Below are 17,264 nucleotides of genomic sequence, written 5' to 3'. Positions count from 1 at the left end.
TTAAACTACCATATTTGTCATTTACTAAAATCTTATATAAACCAGAACCTATTTTTGGATTCCCTAGTCTGTTACATTGGTTTTCTTTGTCATTTCTCATCAGTATCATAATTACATGGCTGTAACAACTTTTCAGTATGTTGTAATATCTGGAAGGTAATTCCTCCATCACTGTTCTTTTCCTTTTCTCTTTCCAAAAAAGAGAATTTTTGTCTCTTCATGGACCTTATTCTTGCATATGAATCTTAAGATCTTTTTATCTAATTCAGAAATCAAAGTGAAACTCTATTGGAATCCTAGTAGGAATTGCAGTGAAGTTTTATATTACTTGACAGTTATGATATCAAATGTCCCTCAAGTGTAATATACTTTTTTACATTTATTCAAATATTGTTTTATGACTTTTAATAATGTTTGTTTTCACTGCTTTCATCTACATTTCATTCTAGATGCTCATTACTTTCTTTAAAAAAGAAGATTTTATTTATTTATTTGAGAGAGAGAGAGAACATGAGCAGGAGGGAGGAGCAGAAGGGGAGGGACAAGCAGACTTTATCTGAGCATGGAGCCCAACGCGGGGCTCTATCCCAGGACCCTGAGAACATGACCTGAGCTGAAATCAAGAGTCAGTTGCTTAACCAACAGAACCATCCGGGTACCCCTAGATGCTCATTTCTAGAGCGAGAAAGATATTTGTTTTGTGTGTATTTCTTATGAGGCAAGTCCCTCACATGAAAATCTCCTATTTATTTTAGTAGTTTTTATTCAAGACTTCGGTTTTTCTAGATGGTCTACCGTGTATCATATTATCAGCAAAAGGATATTTATAGCTCTAACTGTTCTTTTCCAATATTTTTGCTAGCTTCCTTATATTATTGTATTTGATAATCCTCTAAGACAATGTTAAAAATAATGTGCTTGCAAATTTCTGATTTTAATCAAAATGGTTTTAGTGTTGCATCATTTTAGAATACTATTTGCTATGGTCTTTTGTAAATAGTCTTTTATATTCAAGTAGTTTCCTTCTATTCTTATTTTACCTTGAGTTTTCAGTATATTAATTAGAACAATAGTTGACAAAGAGTAAGTGCTCTATAACTACTTGCTAAACAAATAAAGGTATATTAGGGGACACCTGGGTGGCTCAGTGGGTTAAGCATCTGCCTTCGGCTCAGGTCATGATCCCAGTGCCCTGGGATCAAGTCCCGCATCATGCTCCTTGCTCAGCAGGGAGCCTGCTTCTCCCTCTGCCTGCAGCTCCCCCTGCTTGTACCCTTGCTCACTCTCGCTCACTCTCTCTCGCCCACACTCTCTCTCTCTAACAAATAAATAAAATATTAAAAAAAACAAAGGTATATTAGTAATGACTGCTAAAGATTATTAATGCCTTTTTCATTGACTATTGACATGATCATATGGTTTTGCTCTTGACTTTGCTTGGTCATATATACTATGTCTTTAATGCATTGTTGATTCTATTTGCTAATATTTTATTTAGAATATTTGAATAGTCATAAATTTATTTATTCTTTTTTGTACTTAAAAATCATGTTTTAGCATTAAAGTTTCTTGTATCATTAAATGATTCAAGGAACATACATATATTTTCTCAGTCTGGAACACTTCTCCTTTGTTGAGAACTGTTCCCTACTCATGGGGGTGAGTGCCCAGAAACCAGGTCTACTGGGACACTGCCTGCCCATCTGGTCACAGCTCACTGATTAAATGATATTGCCAAGATCTAGAATTTTGAATTGAACATCAGACACTTGTAGTTGCTAAAACTGAACCATATTAAGGGTGGTGGTGTAGAGTGTAGAGGGCATCCTTTGGGCACCAACCAGATACACTGGTCTCTAACCTTCCACAGACTGGGCTAATCACTTCTTCCTTGGATTTCCAAAGACATTCCAGAATCCTTCCAATTATTATCACCATCACCACCACCACCACAACGATCATCCTTTTAACTTATAAAGCAATTCTGGTGAACTTGTTACTTGCAAATAAAAGAGGCTTACTCACAAAACTTTGTGTAGAGTCACCTTTCTTTGAATATTTCAATAGCTTTGCTTTTGTTTTAAAGCAAAGCTTAACTTTCCCGAAATCACATGATATGTAACATATATAGTAGAAACCCCATTTGATTTGTTCCTGTTATAGACAGTGTTTGGTGTCCCAGCCAAATTCAAATTCATGTTGAAACCCCAAAGTGACTATATTTGGAGATAGGGCCTTTGTGGAAGTATTTAAGGTTAAATGAGGTCATAAGGATAGGATTAGTGTCTTTATTAGAAGAAATACCAAAGAACTCCTTCTCTCTTCCCATACACACACAAAAAGAGGTCATGTGAGCACACAGTGAAAAGGCACCCACCTACAAAGCAAGAGAAGAGGCCTCAGATTGCAACCTATGTAGCCAGCACCTTGACTTTGGACTTCCCAACCTCCAAAACCGTGAAAGAACAAATTTCTGCTGTTTAGGAACGCCTGGGTGGCTCAGTCGGTTAAGCGTCTGCTTTTGGCTCAGGTCATGATCCCAGGGTTCTAGGATAGAGTCCTGCATCGGGCTCCTTGCTCAGTGGGGAGCCTGTTTCTCCCTCTGCCTGCTGCCCCCCCTGTTTGTGCTCTCTCTCTCTGACAAATAAATGAATATAATCTTTTGAAAATTTTTCTGCTGTTTAAGTCATCCGTCTATAGTATTTTGTTGTAGCAGCCCAAGCAGACTGATACAATTCCCCCAAATGGCTAATGACCTAATGCCTTTTACTGAACAATCCATCATTACCCCACCAATTTGAAATGTCACTTTTTTTTAAGATATTTTTCATTTATTAGAGAGAGAGTGTGTGTGAGAGAGAGCACAAGCAGGGGGAGAGGCAGAGGGAGAGGGAAAAGCAGACTCCCCACTAAGCAGGGAGCCTGGCACAGGGCTCATCCCAGGATCCTGGGATCATGACCTGAGCTGAAGGCAGACGCTTTACCAACTGAGCCACTCAGGAGTACCTGAAATGTCACTTTTATAATATATTAAATTTAAATAAATTATCAAGTCTGTTTTTGGGCTTCCAAAATCATTTCACTAATTTATGAGTGTATTTTGGCACTAGTTTTATCTTGATTATTGTCCCTCTATAATATAATATCTTATATCATCTTGGTAGGGCAAGTCTGACTTTATTATTGTTGCACAATTTTATTGGCCATTCTAGAATACCTACCATTCCAAGTTAACTTTAGAATCATTTAACTGAGTAAAAAGAAAAGTTGAGATTTAGTGGAGGAGCATTAAAGTGGAGGAAAAGTGACATATGTAGAATGCTCTATTTCAATCCATGAATATGGTGCTTGTCACTATTCTATTTAAATCAGTAACTTTTGTAGTTTTATTTATAATGTCTCACATAATTCTTGTTTATTCTTAGCTATATTTCCAACATTTTATTATGAAAATATTCAAACATACAGAAAAGTTGAAGTAATTTTACAGTGTGCATCCATGTATCACTACCTACCCCAACATTTTTACTCTATTTCATGCAGTGTTTTTGTTAGGCAGTGAATGGGAGCATAGACTGCCTGGATTCACCACCTGCAAACTGTTTATTGCAGGGCAAGTTACTTAATTTTTCCAAACCTGTTTTCTTATCTGCAAACTGGGAATTGCCTCAGAGGGTATTACAAGGATTAAACAGGTTAAAATATGTAATGCACTGAGAACAAAGCCTCATGCTCTGTGAATACTGTATGCCAAGTGCATTAATCTCCTTGGGCTGTTATAACTAAATATCATAGACTGGGTGGCTTAAACAACAGAAATTTATTTTCTCACATTTGTGAGGCTAGAAGTTCCAGATCAAGGTCTGGCAGGGTCAGTTTAGCATGAGAACTCTTCCTGGCATGTAGATGGCACCTTCTTGCTAAATCCTCACATGATCTTTCCTCATTGCCTGCACCTTCAGAGAGTGAGTGAGCCCTCTGGTGTCTCTTCTTACAAGACACTAATCCTATAGGACCAGGGCCCCACCCTTATGGCTTTATTTAATCATAATTACTTCCTCACTCCAAATACAGCTACAATAGGGGGTTAGAGCTTCAACATATGAAATTGCAGAGGTGGGTGGGGAGACACAAAGATTCAGTCCACAACAGCTAGCAAGTACATAGTTTCATTCTATTTTCTGAAGTTTGTGTAAGCTATTGATGTAGAAGTGTATTTAGAATGTTGTACTCCGGGATGCCTGGGTGGCTCAGTTGGTTGGGCGTCTGCCTTCTGCTCAGGTCATGATCCCAGGATCCTGGGATAGAGCCCTACATCGGGCTCCTTGCTCAGCGGGAAGCCGGCTTCTCCCTATCCCACTTCCCTTGCTTGTGTTCCCTCTCTCGCTGTGTCTGTCAAATAAATAAAATCTTTAAAAAAAAAAAAAAGATGTACTCCTATTCTGTTGAGACAAAACCCACCAAGAAAAGTGCATTACAGTATAATCATTTTTGTAGAGAATACATAAAAATGCATGAAGAAAACATGGGGTGTGTGTGTGGGCGGGTGGTTGTGTAGGTAAGTCTGCACTAAATGTTAGCGATGCTTATCTCTGCTTGATGAGATTCTAGGTAATAATTACCTTGCTTTTGTGTATTTTCTGGCATTTCAGAAATAAGAAAAGCAATTAACATAAGAATTTATTGAATGCTAGCGCAAAAACGACCTGATCATGGTAGTCTTTTAATAAAACACAGGATTCCATTCCATTTTCAGTCTTTTCTACGTACATATGAAGTAAAAGTGCTATGGATTCGTTTAAAGCAATGTTGTTTGGACAAAAAGGTGGTAGAGAAGTTTCCCTTTTGTCAAGGGTGTCCAATCTCCCCATGGAAACATTCGCTTGCCTCTTGCCGGCAGAAAGGAGACGGCTCTATTCAGTAGATTGGGTGGGGACAAGAGCACCGGATCTGTCTCCTTCCGCAGGAGTGGGGCTGCATCCCCAGTGGTTGGGATCCGGAGCGGCAGCGACCCCGGAGTGACGGAGTGACGGAGTGACAGGGCCTCCCGACGAGCATGCCTGGAAGCGCCGCGAGCCGGAGGCTGCCCCGGAGGACGCTGGGAACCACGCGCGGAGGCCGCTGACGCGCAGGCGCACCGGCCACAGCTGCGCTACGTGGGAGCATCTCGGCGCTGCGCGGGGGGCTGCCGGCTGCCGGCTGCCGGGCGAGGGGGCGAGGGCGAGCGTGGCGAGCCGGCCAGCGGGGTGAGCGGGGGCTGCGCCGGGTCTGGGGCGGGAGCGACGGGAAGCGCCGGCTCCGCCCCGCCTGCGGTCCCCCGAGGCGCGTGGTGCGCCCGGCGGCCCAGGGTCGCGCTCAAAGACCGCGAGGTCCAGGCCTGGAGAAAGGTTTATTCTCTCCGTTGCTGAAGGAGGAGACGGGATTGCAGGGGTTCCGTGATTTGCCACGGCCAAGCGAAGCGAAGGAGCTGGGATTCAAGCCCAGTGCCTTTGGGATTTCAAATTTCAAGACTAGTTTAAACAGAGTACTACCTACACCAAAGAACTGAGCTTTATTCATCTCTTTGTGCTTCATGACACCAGTACCGTGGTTTGGGCTGTGTATATCCACCGTCTCCATGTACCTTTTGTAAAAAATAATCACTATTGGTGTAAGTTCTAGAATTTTGACTGTGCGACTGAGCTTTCTAGATCCTTTTGCTAACTAATGTTTTCTGTCCAGTTTCACCAGGCGGCTGTAGAGGTGGCTGCTTAGAAACCTGGACCCTCCAGCTGTTTGCTAAGGAGACAGAGCTCAGGACGAGATGTTCCTTGCGAGCCTAGACATTTAAAAGGTCCAGACTCTGGATTTTGGTACTGTATGTTCCCAGGTGCGCGAGAGTGGAGGACTCCAGCACAACTGGGAAGCCCGAGTTTCCAGCAGTTTGCTTATCAAAAGTGGCCAAGCCAAATAGGACCTTCTGCTTTGTGGGCTGAGACAGAGAGCCCCATAAAGGAGTGCTGAAGTCATCATGCTACAGCAGCTCCTAATCACCCTGCCCATGGAGGCCAGCACCTGGGTGAAGTTGCGCCATCCAAAGAAGGCCAAGGAGGGGGCGCCCCTGTGGGAGGATGTGACTAAGATGTTTGAAGGAGAAGGTGAGAATAGGCTGGTTGGCGGGAAGGAGGAAAAGCAGCGTCTTCTAGTGTGAGAAGGAAGGTAGACAGCTGAGCGGAAGCATCCCTTGGGGAGGCAATTGGGTAAAAGGTCTCTGGAGTTCTTGATTATGGCTCCTGGCCTGGAGTTTTCCTGAATAGTACTGTAGGTTCAACCTGAACCCAATATCTAAGTGTCATGACTGTATATGTTATTTCTTTTCATTTTCCCCATGTGGGGCAATGAAGACTTGCCTAATTTTCTTTATTTTACAGTGAGGAAATTTGAATCAAATGAGAGACCTGTCCAGGCACTTGTTGGCTAGGTCAGAAGTAGAAGGCAGCAGGGAAAGCACCAGGTGAGCCTGGAGTATCTTGTGCTAGAAAGCAAGGAAGAGTCCAAAGACTGATGGACATGTACCAGCAAGATGGCAAGTTTGGAGAAACTTAGGGCTGTTAAGTATACAGATTGATTGTAACACCTTGAATAAATAAAATTCCATAAGTTCATGATGACACTTAAAATAGAGAAAGGAGGAAGACTCATTAACCAACAGTGGTGGTGATTCATATGCTGATTTCTCACTTTGGAAATAAATTATTATGGGAACGAAGAATGCATTTACCTTGCGTTTTAGATCATTTGCAATTGCTGAGGGAAAGCTTTTTACAGAAAATATCTGCCAATAAAAAGAGTAGAAGGAATGATAAGCTATTTTACTATAAATGAAATAATTGAAAAGCTAATGGGGCAGGGTATTCACAGGGTGCCTAAGTATTGCCCCCATAAATTACTTGCTAAATTCTAAGGAAAGAACATTCTTTTCCAATGGCGATATCTGGTGGTCACTGTCTTTTTTTTTTTTTTTAAGATTTTATTTATTTACTTAAGAGGGAGAGGAAGAAGCAGACTCCTCACTGAGCAGGAGTGAGTAGTGGGGCTTGATCCCAGGACCCTGGGATCATGACCTGAGCCAAAGGCAAATTCTTAACCATCTGAGCCACCCAGGTGCCCTTGGTGGTCACTCTCTTAACCAAATGTGTCAATGATGGGATAACCTCATATTTTGTGTCTTCTGGGTAGTGTAATAAAAAGCACATTAGTATCACTCATGAAGAATTCCTGCCAAAATATTTAACCTGGTCTTAAATTGAGCTTAAAGGCTGAACTTCTGGTTTAAAGAAAATACAGGGGATTGACAAGGTAAACCTTAAGGTAAGGACAACAATTTATTTGCCTTAATTCCTAGTTCATATTTTTAATACCTAAATTCAGCCAGTATTGGAATTCTAGCAACCTGGCAGGGTGTTATGCTTAACACTTTAGCAGATAGAAAAAAAAAAATGAACCAGATAGTTTCTACCCATATATTCATACTAATATTCAATTGAGGAAGATAATTATATAAATAAATATAACAGGAGGCAGTCTGAGATCGATATCTAAGCCGAGATAAAAACAAGCTTTGGAAGAGTACAGGGAAGAGGAGGCTTTCTTCTCATTAAGAGTGTTTGAGAAAACTTCACCTGAACCGGTCCAGAAGGATATCTCAGTTTTTCGCCAAGTAGGAGGTATGTTCAAAGAAGGGTGACTGGGGCTATGTGGGTGGGTGAGTCCAGTGGATGAAGAAGGGTAGAGAAACAACGATGGACTGGTCATGGAGGATCTTGAAATCCATGGGAAAGCATTTGGATTTTTCTTTCTTCTCAGTGGGGAAGCTTTGAGGATTTTTGAACAGAGGAGTGGCCCAGTAGATCTGTGCTTCTGGACCAGTGTTGACCATTGGGGAGTATTAATGCCCAAAGCAGTGCACTGTAGCTCCTTTTCATTAAGGAGGCTCCAGTCTGCTCTCAGTTGCTCTAAGTGTCCCTCTCTGTGAATGTTTTGAGAGAGGAGCTGTGTTCAGCAGGTCTGCAAGCTGTTTTTCTGTTTGGGAAGATGTAAACCTCATGGCTCTTCTCCTATCTCAGTTTTGCTCTCTCAGGATGTTGATGAGACCCAGGGAGAAAGTCTCGGGGATGAAGTCACCTCTAGGCCCTCGACAGTGGAATCTCAGGTGGGTTGGAGTTTCCTGTCGCTTTCTTAAACTTGTTTCTCAGATTCTAAGAGCCTTGGACTTTGATTTTCTTTGGCTTAACTTGCTGGGTTGGATTTTCTTAGCCTGTTCTAAACCAACCCACATTGATTGATTTCACTGGTAATTTTCCCACCAATAGTAGACGGTTCCTCATAATAGGAGATTCACCATAATAGAAGGTTCCTGAGGAAACTTATTGTTTCAGACAAGCCTCTGGCCATTTATCCAACACATTGAAAAATCGTGGGGGATGGGCTAAATGGGTGATGGGTATTAAGGAGTGCACTTGTTATGATGAGCACTGGGTGTTATGTGTAAGTGATGAATCACTAAATTCTACTCCTGAAACCAATATTACACTATATTCTATATTCTAACTAGAATTTAAATAAAAATTTGAAAAAGTAAAAATAAAAATTGTCCTGGTGTGTGTGTGTGTGTGTAAAAGTATGTAATGTAGTTCTTGCCCTGAAACCTCACAGTGTCATCTAGGGGAAAGACAAACAAAACATTTTTTTTTTTTTACTTAAATTCAATATAGCACATCATTCGTTTCAGATGTAAAACATTTTAAGCAACATTTAAAAATTAACAGAATGCGGTTCTGACATTCTTGGAGATGTAATGCACTTCATTAATGACCTTTAAGAGAGGATTGCTGGTCATATTTTGGAGCAGAATTGTAGATGAAAAGGGAAATGAGTAGAGAAGTTACTGGCAGGTCATGAAGGGCACACACTAAATAGGCTGACCCGAAAAGAAAGGAAAACTTCCAAGAGCAGTTTAATAGTGTCTGTGTATCATAAATGAGCTAATCAGAAAACCACTGGCAGCAGGCAAAGCTCTGTGCTACCAAACCCCCAAATCATAGGGAACCTCAGAAAATAAACAGAAAATCAATATAGAAGGAGATATTCTTAGAGAACAGAAGACTTTTATAGTGGAATGATCTTAGTTTTTAAAATAACAATGGTATAGGGTTTAATCCCGGATCTTTAACATTCCTCAAATTCAGTTTTCTAATGGGTTAAATGTGGATGCTATTGCCAGCCCAATAGGCCTGAAATACCTTCCAGACTTTTTATAATACCTAAAAAGCAGTAGAGTCATCTTTATACTTAAGGAATGTGTTATTATCTTAGTCTTCTGGCTTCTGGGTTCTCTTTGCATTTGGTGATATTTTTAAAAATAACCATAAAATGGTTATTTAATTTGTGTGGATCGTACATGACAGGCTCTTGTACTTTACAACATGGTATCTGCTTTGGTCAAATCTTCCTTACTAGGCAGAATTCATGCTCCCTCCAGGAATGTGCTGTTCTCACGTACTTTTCTTACTAACAGAAATACCCAGCTAATGGTGTTTTATCTATGCTGAAATGTTCTCATTTTATTTTATTTAATATTTTATTTATTTATTCATGAGAGACAGACGGAGAGAGAAAGGGAGAGAGAGAGAGAAGCAGAGGGAGAAGCAGGCTCCCAAGGAGCAGGGAGCCTGATGCGGGACTTGATCCCAGGATCCTGGGATCATGACCTGAGCCAAAGGCAGACACTTAACCATCTGAGCCACCCAGGCACCCGAAATGTTCTCATTTTAACCAATTCTCTCAGCCCAACAAAGGTCCCTGTCTTCTCTTGCAGCGTTAGCCTCTTTTGAACTCTCCCTTTCCTCAAATATTCCTGATCTTTATTGTCCTTAATCCAAATTATTATATAACTGCTCTGAGATCTTCTTTAATATTTCATGAGTATTTCTCCTTCAGCCAAATGATAAGTTGCAAAAGACAACTTATATGCTTTCTGCATTGTTTGTAATCTCCTGCAGAGAGTCAGCCAACCAATTTTCAAGAGAGTGTCCAAGTAGACTTGGCTAGAATCTCTTAGCATGTAGGCAATATTAGAACTGAAAAGGAACATATTTGATATTCTAGGGACTATTGACCTTCAAGGACATATCTGTGGACTTCACCCAGGAGGAGTGGGGGCACCTGGCCCCTGCTCACCGGAATCTATACCGGGAGGTGATGCTGGAGAACTACGGGAACCTGGTCTCTGTGGGTAAGGAAGAGTTCCCCTTACAACCAGAACCTGCCTGTTGGAAGAAAATCTTTGTTTCTAACCAAAGTGCTATGCTTGGGCTTTGGGTTGAGATAGAGCTTTCTAGTTCCCTCTAAACAGCAAGTTCAGGATAGCTGTGGTCTTTTCTGCCCCGGTCTTTCTACTCTACCCCTCAGCAGGCCTGAATACCAAAGAACTGTCTTTAAATTCTTGGGATGGCTCTTTGACCTCAGCACATGCAGTGTTTTCTTTTTCATGAGCAGGATATCAGCTCTGCAAACCTGGTGTGATTTCCCAGTTGGAGAAAGGAGAAGAGCCATGGCTGATCGAGAGAGAGATTTCAGGAAGTCCAAGTTCAGGTAAGAGCAAGACAGTTGGGGCCTTTGTCATGTTTGCTGGAGAGCTCCACTTGAGGCCTTCTCCAGGCTGTGGGGAAGACCATACTATCTGGATGGGACCCCCGAGAAACCTGATTACCACCTACATTTGCCTCTTCTCATTAGTTTCTCTGGACTAGTGGGGAAAGAGATGCCTTTCTCCTCAGGGTTAGTTTTCTTGACTAATTCTCCTGACCTGACTTTCATGATTTTCTTGCTTTCTCCAGTATTCCAAACCTTGCCCTGATCATAGCTTCTTTCTCCTGTCCATTCAGGTATTCATGGGTCTTCTCTCATTAAGGAAGCACCTTTCACCAGATTCCCATGTCATTTTATCATGGATTTCACTCTCACAATTCCTTTTAAAATTTTTTCCTGAATCTTACTCTGTAATCATAGTTTCAATTCTGATTCTCTTTTTAATTTGTATAGTTTAACTTTTTATTTCAGATAACTTAGGACTGTGTGAGAAATCCACACAGAATTCCTTCTTACCAAATCAAACAGATTTTAACAGCCTTCTTCATCTGAGAACAGTAATGACAGCTGTTCATCCAGGTGGCCTCTGTGAGTCCTGTGCCTACGTTAGCTGCATCTTACAGAGGAGGAAAAGAAGGCTCACAGGTTAAGAAATTTGTCCAGCATCACTTAGCTCCTGGTTGGTGGAGCTGGTATTTGAATTCGAATCCTCCTGACTCCACAGTTTGTGTTCTTATGGCGCAATTCTACACAGCGGCGTTAGGTTCATAGACCTCACCACCTTCTTGGTATCTGTCCTTTCCTCCACCAGCCAGTTTAATAATTTTTATCTCCTCTGTCTCTCTTATTGCCTTTTCAGTGCTTCTCATCAATATCCTTTTTAATGCAGATACATCATTTCCACCTCTGTTAGGATAGGTTAAATGACTATAGCAGATCGACTTTAAAATGTGGCTCAAACGGAAAAGGAATTTCTTGCTCATACACTGGTCTTGGGGAAGTGGTTAGGCCAATGCCACTTCTTTTCCACCTAGCGGATCTGGGATTGAGATTTCTCCCACACGGTGGTTGCACCATCCCCTAGGGCCTGTTCCTCATCTAAGGATAGCCAGCAGCAGGATAAGAGCATGCAGGAGTCCCATCTGGGAGCTTTAATGGGCCAGCCTGGAGTGGTTCACGTGACTTTTCACTCTGAGTCACTTGTGGGAGAAACCTTTGTCCCTTCACTCAAATCAAAATCAAGGAAGATTGGGAAATATAGTGTAGTTGCGTGTCCAGAAATGGGAAGAACAGATTTTGGTGAATATCCAACAGTGTCTGCCACAATCCCTGAGGGGCCTCTGTCTTTTACGCTGCTGTTCTGTAACCGCACAAATGCCCACAAATGCATTGTGATGGTTTCAGTTGTTCCTTGACACCTGTATTTTCCATATTTTCATCTTTGTCTCATACATCCATATGAACTCTATTCCCACATACCCCTGGTATTTAGGACATCTCTGTCTAGATGCACTGTTGTCACTTCAAACCCAATACATCGGAAAACAGAGACCATCCTTTCTCCCAAGCAGATTTCTCATCCTGACTCCTATTCTTTTAGTCTCAAAGACCAAAAATCATGGTATCAGCAAGAATGTATCATGTTTTTCTACTCTCAGTGCTTCCTCATTTCTCATGCTTCTCCGATATTACCTGCTAGTAGATCCACTTTTCCTCTTCTTTTTTAAAAATTATTTTTATTTTTTATTTTTTTTAAAGACTGTATTTATTTATTTGTCACAGAAAGAGAGAAAGCACAAGCAGGGGAAGCAGCAGGCAGATGGAGAGGGAGAAGCAGGCTTCCCGCTGAGCAGGGAGCCCAATGCGGGGCTTGTTCCCAGGACCCTGGGATCATGACCTGAGCTGAGGGCAGACGCTTAACCAACTGAGCCACCCAGGCACCCCTATTTTTAAAGATTTTATTTATTTATTTATTTGTCAGAGAGAGAGGGGGAGAAAGAACACAAGCAGGCAGAGGGAGAAGCAGGCTCCCAGCTGAGCAAGGAGTCTGATGCAGGACTTAATCCTAGGACCCTGTGATCATGACCTGAGCCGAAAGCAAATGCTTAACTGACTGAACCCAGGTGCCCCTTCTTCTCCTCTTCATCTTTGTTGATGCAGTGCCAAGACAAGTTCCCATCATCTCATGCCTATTACTATGATTTTTAGTTGTATTTTTGATGTTTTATTATTTTTCTGAATCATTTTGAATGTTACTGTCCGATTTGACCTCTTGAAATATGACATTTTTCTTGTTCTTACCCTAAAAAGTTAAGTGACTCCTTATTCCCTGTAATAAGTAATATAAACATTTCTACTTGCTTTTTTAAAAAAGATTTTATTTACTTATTTGCAAGAGTGGGAGTGGGAGCGCAAGTGGCGGGGAGGAGCAGAGGAAGAGGGAGAGAGAGAATCTCAAGCAGACTCCATGCTAAGCATGGAATCCGACATGAGGCTTGATTTCACAACCCTGAGATCATGACCTGAGCTGAAACCAAGAGTCGGATGCTTAACCAACTGAGGCACCCAGGCACCCCTCTCTCTACTTGCTTTTTAAGTCCACTCCAAGATTTATCCAGCTATTTCCAAGCACTTCATATGTACTATTACTAAGGTGAGGTTAGAAATCCTGGGGAACAGGAGTTTGTTGTGAACGGGGAATATTGTAGTTTAAGATGGCAGGGTCCAGAATGGATGGAAGGTAATAGAAAGAGAATAAAAACTAGAGAAACTCCCTCTTCCAAAAACAATTGTCCCATATATACTATGGATAGACTATATAGTCTCTATCCTTTAAGATTTTACAGTATAGTTAATAATGTGTCACAAATTCAGAAGCCCATTTTTCACACATACAGTTATAGGCAAGATTATAACGATTGATAAAAATCGAGTGAACTTACTGGGACGGGCACCCACGTCTACTGAGAGCACACATATCTAGAACCCAGTAATTCCTCTTTAGTAAATCTATGAAATATTGACAGGAGTGTAAACAAATGTTTGCATAATGATTACATGAAAAACTGGAGACAACCTCAATATTTTTCAGTAAAGAAAAGTCAAATTATGATACACCCACCAGTGGAATGCAGTGGGATGCATTGTGCTTCTTAAAAAGAATGAGATAAATCTAAATGTACAGACAGGACGGCCCATAAGATATAGTTGAATAAAAAACAAAACAGATGCAGAACTATATATATCCCTTTTTTGTGCAGATTTGTATTTGTGACCATACAAACATAAATGCACACATTCACATATACATACTGTTGGGAATATCTAAATGGATGTATTCTAAAATCCTAAGAGACTGAGGGAATGGAGATGAGATTGAGAGAGGCTATTCTCCTATATTATTTAATGTTTTATTTTAATGTGTAGAAAGTATGAGATAAATACTTGAAAAAAACTTTTTTTAATAGAGAAAATTTTGTCGTAGAACTATGGACTTGAGATGATATGGCACTAGAATCCTGTGTTCCTTAATCTTATCTCTTGATATTTACCCTTACAACAATGCTCTCTTCTTAGTGCACTTCCTTCTGGAATTCACATGGATGAACTCCTCCCAATTCCTGGAAGTCCCCTTCCATACTCTAAAAGCTTCTTTCTTTTGACCATTTCTTCATTTCCTTTTATATTAGCTTTAAAGGGGGCAGAACTACATTTAAGATAGTCCAAGGTTTCTGTGCTTGGTACATGTTCATTTTCCCCCTCTATGGCCATTTATTTTTTAAAGTGCACTGAAGGGGCATCTGAGTGGCTCAGTCGTTAAGTGTCTGCCTTCAGCTCAGGTCATGATCCCAGAGTCCTGGGATTGAGCCCCGCATCAGGCTCCCTGCTCAGCGGGAAGCCTGCTTCTCCCTCTCCCACCCCCCTGCTTGTGTTCCTGCTCTTGCTATCTCTCTCTCTCTGTCAAATAAATAAATAAAATCTTTAAAAAAAAATAAAGTGCACTGAATGTGGGTCATTTGTATTTTGGGATTTCTTTCAGACTTGGAGAATAAAACAGAAACCAGGGAGTCAACCTTAAAGAATGATATTTCAGGGGAAGAATTACACCATGGCCTAAGGAAGGAACAGTCCACGAGAAGAAGCACCATATATTCCACATTGGGAAGAGTCTCCAAATGTGATAAATTAGAAAGCCACCAGGAAAACCAAGGAATGGGTGAGCAGCAGATCCCCTTGACCCACGAGGAAACACTCACCCAGGAGAGAGGCCGAGAATCTAACAGATTTGAGAAAAGTATTAATGTGAGCTCAAAAGTTATTCCTGGACCAGAAGGTCCTCCAAGAAAAAAAGACCATAAATATGATATATCTAGAAAGAAGAGTAGATACAATTTAGATTTGATCAATGATTCAAGGAGTTATACAAGAATGAAAACTTTTGAATGTAATATTTGTGAAAAAATCTTCAAACAGCTCATTCACCTTACAGAACACATGAGAATTCATACTGGAGAGAAACCTTTCCGATGTAAAGAGTGTGGAAAAGCCTTTAGCCAAAGTTCATCCCTTATTCCACATCAGAGAATCCATACTGGTGAGAAACCCTATGAATGTAAGGAGTGTGGGAAAACCTTCAGACATCCATCATCTCTTACTCAACATGTTAGAATCCATACTGGGGAGAAGCCCTATGAATGTAGCATATGTGAGAAAGCATTCAGCCAGAGCATTGGGCTGATCCAGCACCTGAGAACTCATGTTAGAGATAAACCTTTCACCTGCAAAGATTGTGGAAAAGCATTTTTCCAGATTAGACACCTTAGGCAACATGAGATTATTCATACGGGTGTGAAACCCTACATTTGTAATGTATGCAGTAAAACCTTCAGCCATAGCACGTACCTAACTCAACACCAGAGAACTCATACTGGGGAAAGACCATATAAATGTAAGGAATGTGGGAAAGCCTTTAGCCAGAGAATTCATCTTTCTATTCATCAGAGAGTCCACACGGGAGTGAAACCTTATGAATGCAGTCATTGTGGGAAAGCTTTTAGGCATGATTCATCCTTTGCTAAACATCAGAGAATTCATACTGGAGAAAAACCTTACGATTGTAATGAATGTGGAAAAGCCTTCAGCTGTAGTTCATCACTTATTAGACATTGCAAAACACACTTAAGAAATACCTTCAGCAATGATATGTGACATGTTCAACATCAAAGAATCCTCATAATGGAACAAAAGCCTCTAAATCAGAGGTTTTCTGACTTTTGGATTTCAAGAAGCAATGAATTTTTTTAACGACTTGATCCAATGTTACAACTATCAGTTTTGCCATATTAAAGAAACTACCTTTTACCAACATTGCTTCAGAAAAGAAAGGGCATTTTAATATTTTTAAATATAGGAAGGATGTAATCATTAGGAATAATACTTAACATTGAATTAAGTTAGCTTTATGAAAATCTCCCAAATTTGTCTTTATTTTTCTCATTTCATTATGGGCCAGTGAAAAGTTCATCATGGCAAATTATTGATACTTGGATTGGCTTTTGAGAATCACTGTTTTAAATATCCCTTAAATAATCAGAATAAAATATAAAGTGTAATTTTTTACTATAGACCTTTATATGGCTAGAAGAGGTATAAAAAAATACTGGTTGGCTCATTTCTAGAAGAAATAATGTAAAGGAACCTTTCTAGAATTGATAGATAACCTACTACACATGAAATAACTTAAGTATATTTTATGGTTTCTTGTAGAGAATTGGCAAACTTTTCATAAAGGGCCAGATGGTAAGCATGTTAGGTATTGTGGGTCATATGTGGGTCATATTGCGGGTCATACTGTCAGACCACTCAACTCACAATGTTAGTGCAAAAACATCCAGAGAGACCTATAAACCAGGGTATCTCAGCCTTGGCACTGCTGATATTTTGGGCCAGATGTTTTAGGCAGCTGTCCTGTGCACAACAGTGGGTTTAGCAGTGTCTCTGGCCACAGGTTGCCAGTAACAGATGCCAATAGTGTCCCCCCTGCCCCGTAACAACCAAAAATGTCTCCAGATGTCGCTAGATGTGCCCTGGCGGTCAAGATTGTACTCATGAAGTACTTGAAAACCATTGACCTAAATGAATGGGTGTAGCTCTGTTCCAATAAACAGTAAACTTCATGCAAAAAATTGGTGTTTGGTTGCATTTAGCCTGAGAGCTGCAGTTTACCATTCCTGCTATACACTACATAAATAACTGTCCCCCTCTTGCCCCTGAGCAAGCACAGCAAGAATAGTGATTGGTCATATAAGGTGATAGGGTGGTTGTTTTGTTTTTTTTTTTTTAAATCTGCTTTGCTGGAACTTTTTTTTTTTTTAAAGATTTTATTTATTTATTTTGGCAGAGAGAGACACAGCGAGAGAGGGAACACAAGCAGGGGGAGTGGGAGAGGGAGAAGCAGGCTTCCCGCAGAGCAGGGAGCCTGATACGGGGCTCGATCCCAGGACCCTGGGATCATGAGCTGAAGGCAGACGCTTAACGACTGAGCCACCCAGGCGCCCCGCTGGAACTTTTTTTTTTAAAAAGATTTTTATTTATTTATTTTACAGAGAGAGACACAGCGAGAGAGGGAACACAAG

At 40.8% G+C, this 17,264-nt stretch overlaps 1 protein-coding gene across 7 annotated transcripts; it reads left to right on the top strand.

Moving 5' to 3' along the window:
• Positions 1-4,548: 4,548 nt before the first annotated feature.
• ZFP69B (ZFP69 zinc finger protein B) lies at positions 4,549-16,814 on the top strand. Of its 7 annotated transcripts, XM_025855881.2 has the most exons (6): positions 4,549-5,246; positions 5,722-6,137; positions 8,106-8,191; positions 10,147-10,273; positions 10,537-10,632; positions 14,669-16,814. In XM_025855881.2, exons 2-6 carry the CDS (start codon positions 6,011-6,013, stop codon positions 15,835-15,837), a joined length of 1,605 nt encoding a protein of 534 aa, XP_025711666.1. In that variant the 5' UTR covers positions 4,549-5,246; positions 5,722-6,010; the 3' UTR covers positions 15,838-16,814. The 7 variants fall into 7 exon arrangements, with proteins under 7 accessions (XP_025711666.1, XP_073758913.1, XP_025711665.1 ...); XM_073902812.1 differs by lacking the exon at positions 4,549-5,246 and having other exon boundaries at positions 5,262-5,869; positions 6,411-8,191; XM_025855880.2 differs by lacking the exon at positions 4,549-5,246 and having other exon boundaries at positions 5,262-6,137.
• The last annotated feature ends 450 nt before the right edge of the window (positions 16,815-17,264 follow it).

Source organism: Callorhinus ursinus, unplaced genomic scaffold (genome assembly GCF_003265705.2).
Source record: "Callorhinus ursinus isolate GAN/ISIS: 27379988/994484 unplaced genomic scaffold, GSC_fseal_2.0 scaffold18, whole genome shotgun sequence".
NCBI lineage: Eukaryota > Metazoa > Chordata > Mammalia > Carnivora > Otariidae > Callorhinus > Callorhinus ursinus.
The sequence above is the reverse complement of the archived record's forward strand: the minus strand, read 5'-3'. Positions and strand labels throughout refer to the sequence as shown.

Bases quoted from the DNA above. Each gene is read 5' to 3' on its own strand.
- ZFP69B (XM_025855881.2), top strand. From the start codon at position 6,011: ATGCTACAGCAGCTCCTAATCACCCTGCCCATGGAGGCCAGCACCTGG. The intron at 6,138-8,105 runs GTGAGAATAGGC...CTCCTATCTCAG, and splicing joins TAAGATGTTTGAAGGAGAAG to TTTTGCTCTCTCAGGATGTT. The intron at 10,633-14,668 runs GTAAGAGCAAGA...GATTTCTTTCAG, and splicing joins TTCAGGAAGTCCAAGTTCAG to ACTTGGAGAATAAAACAGAA.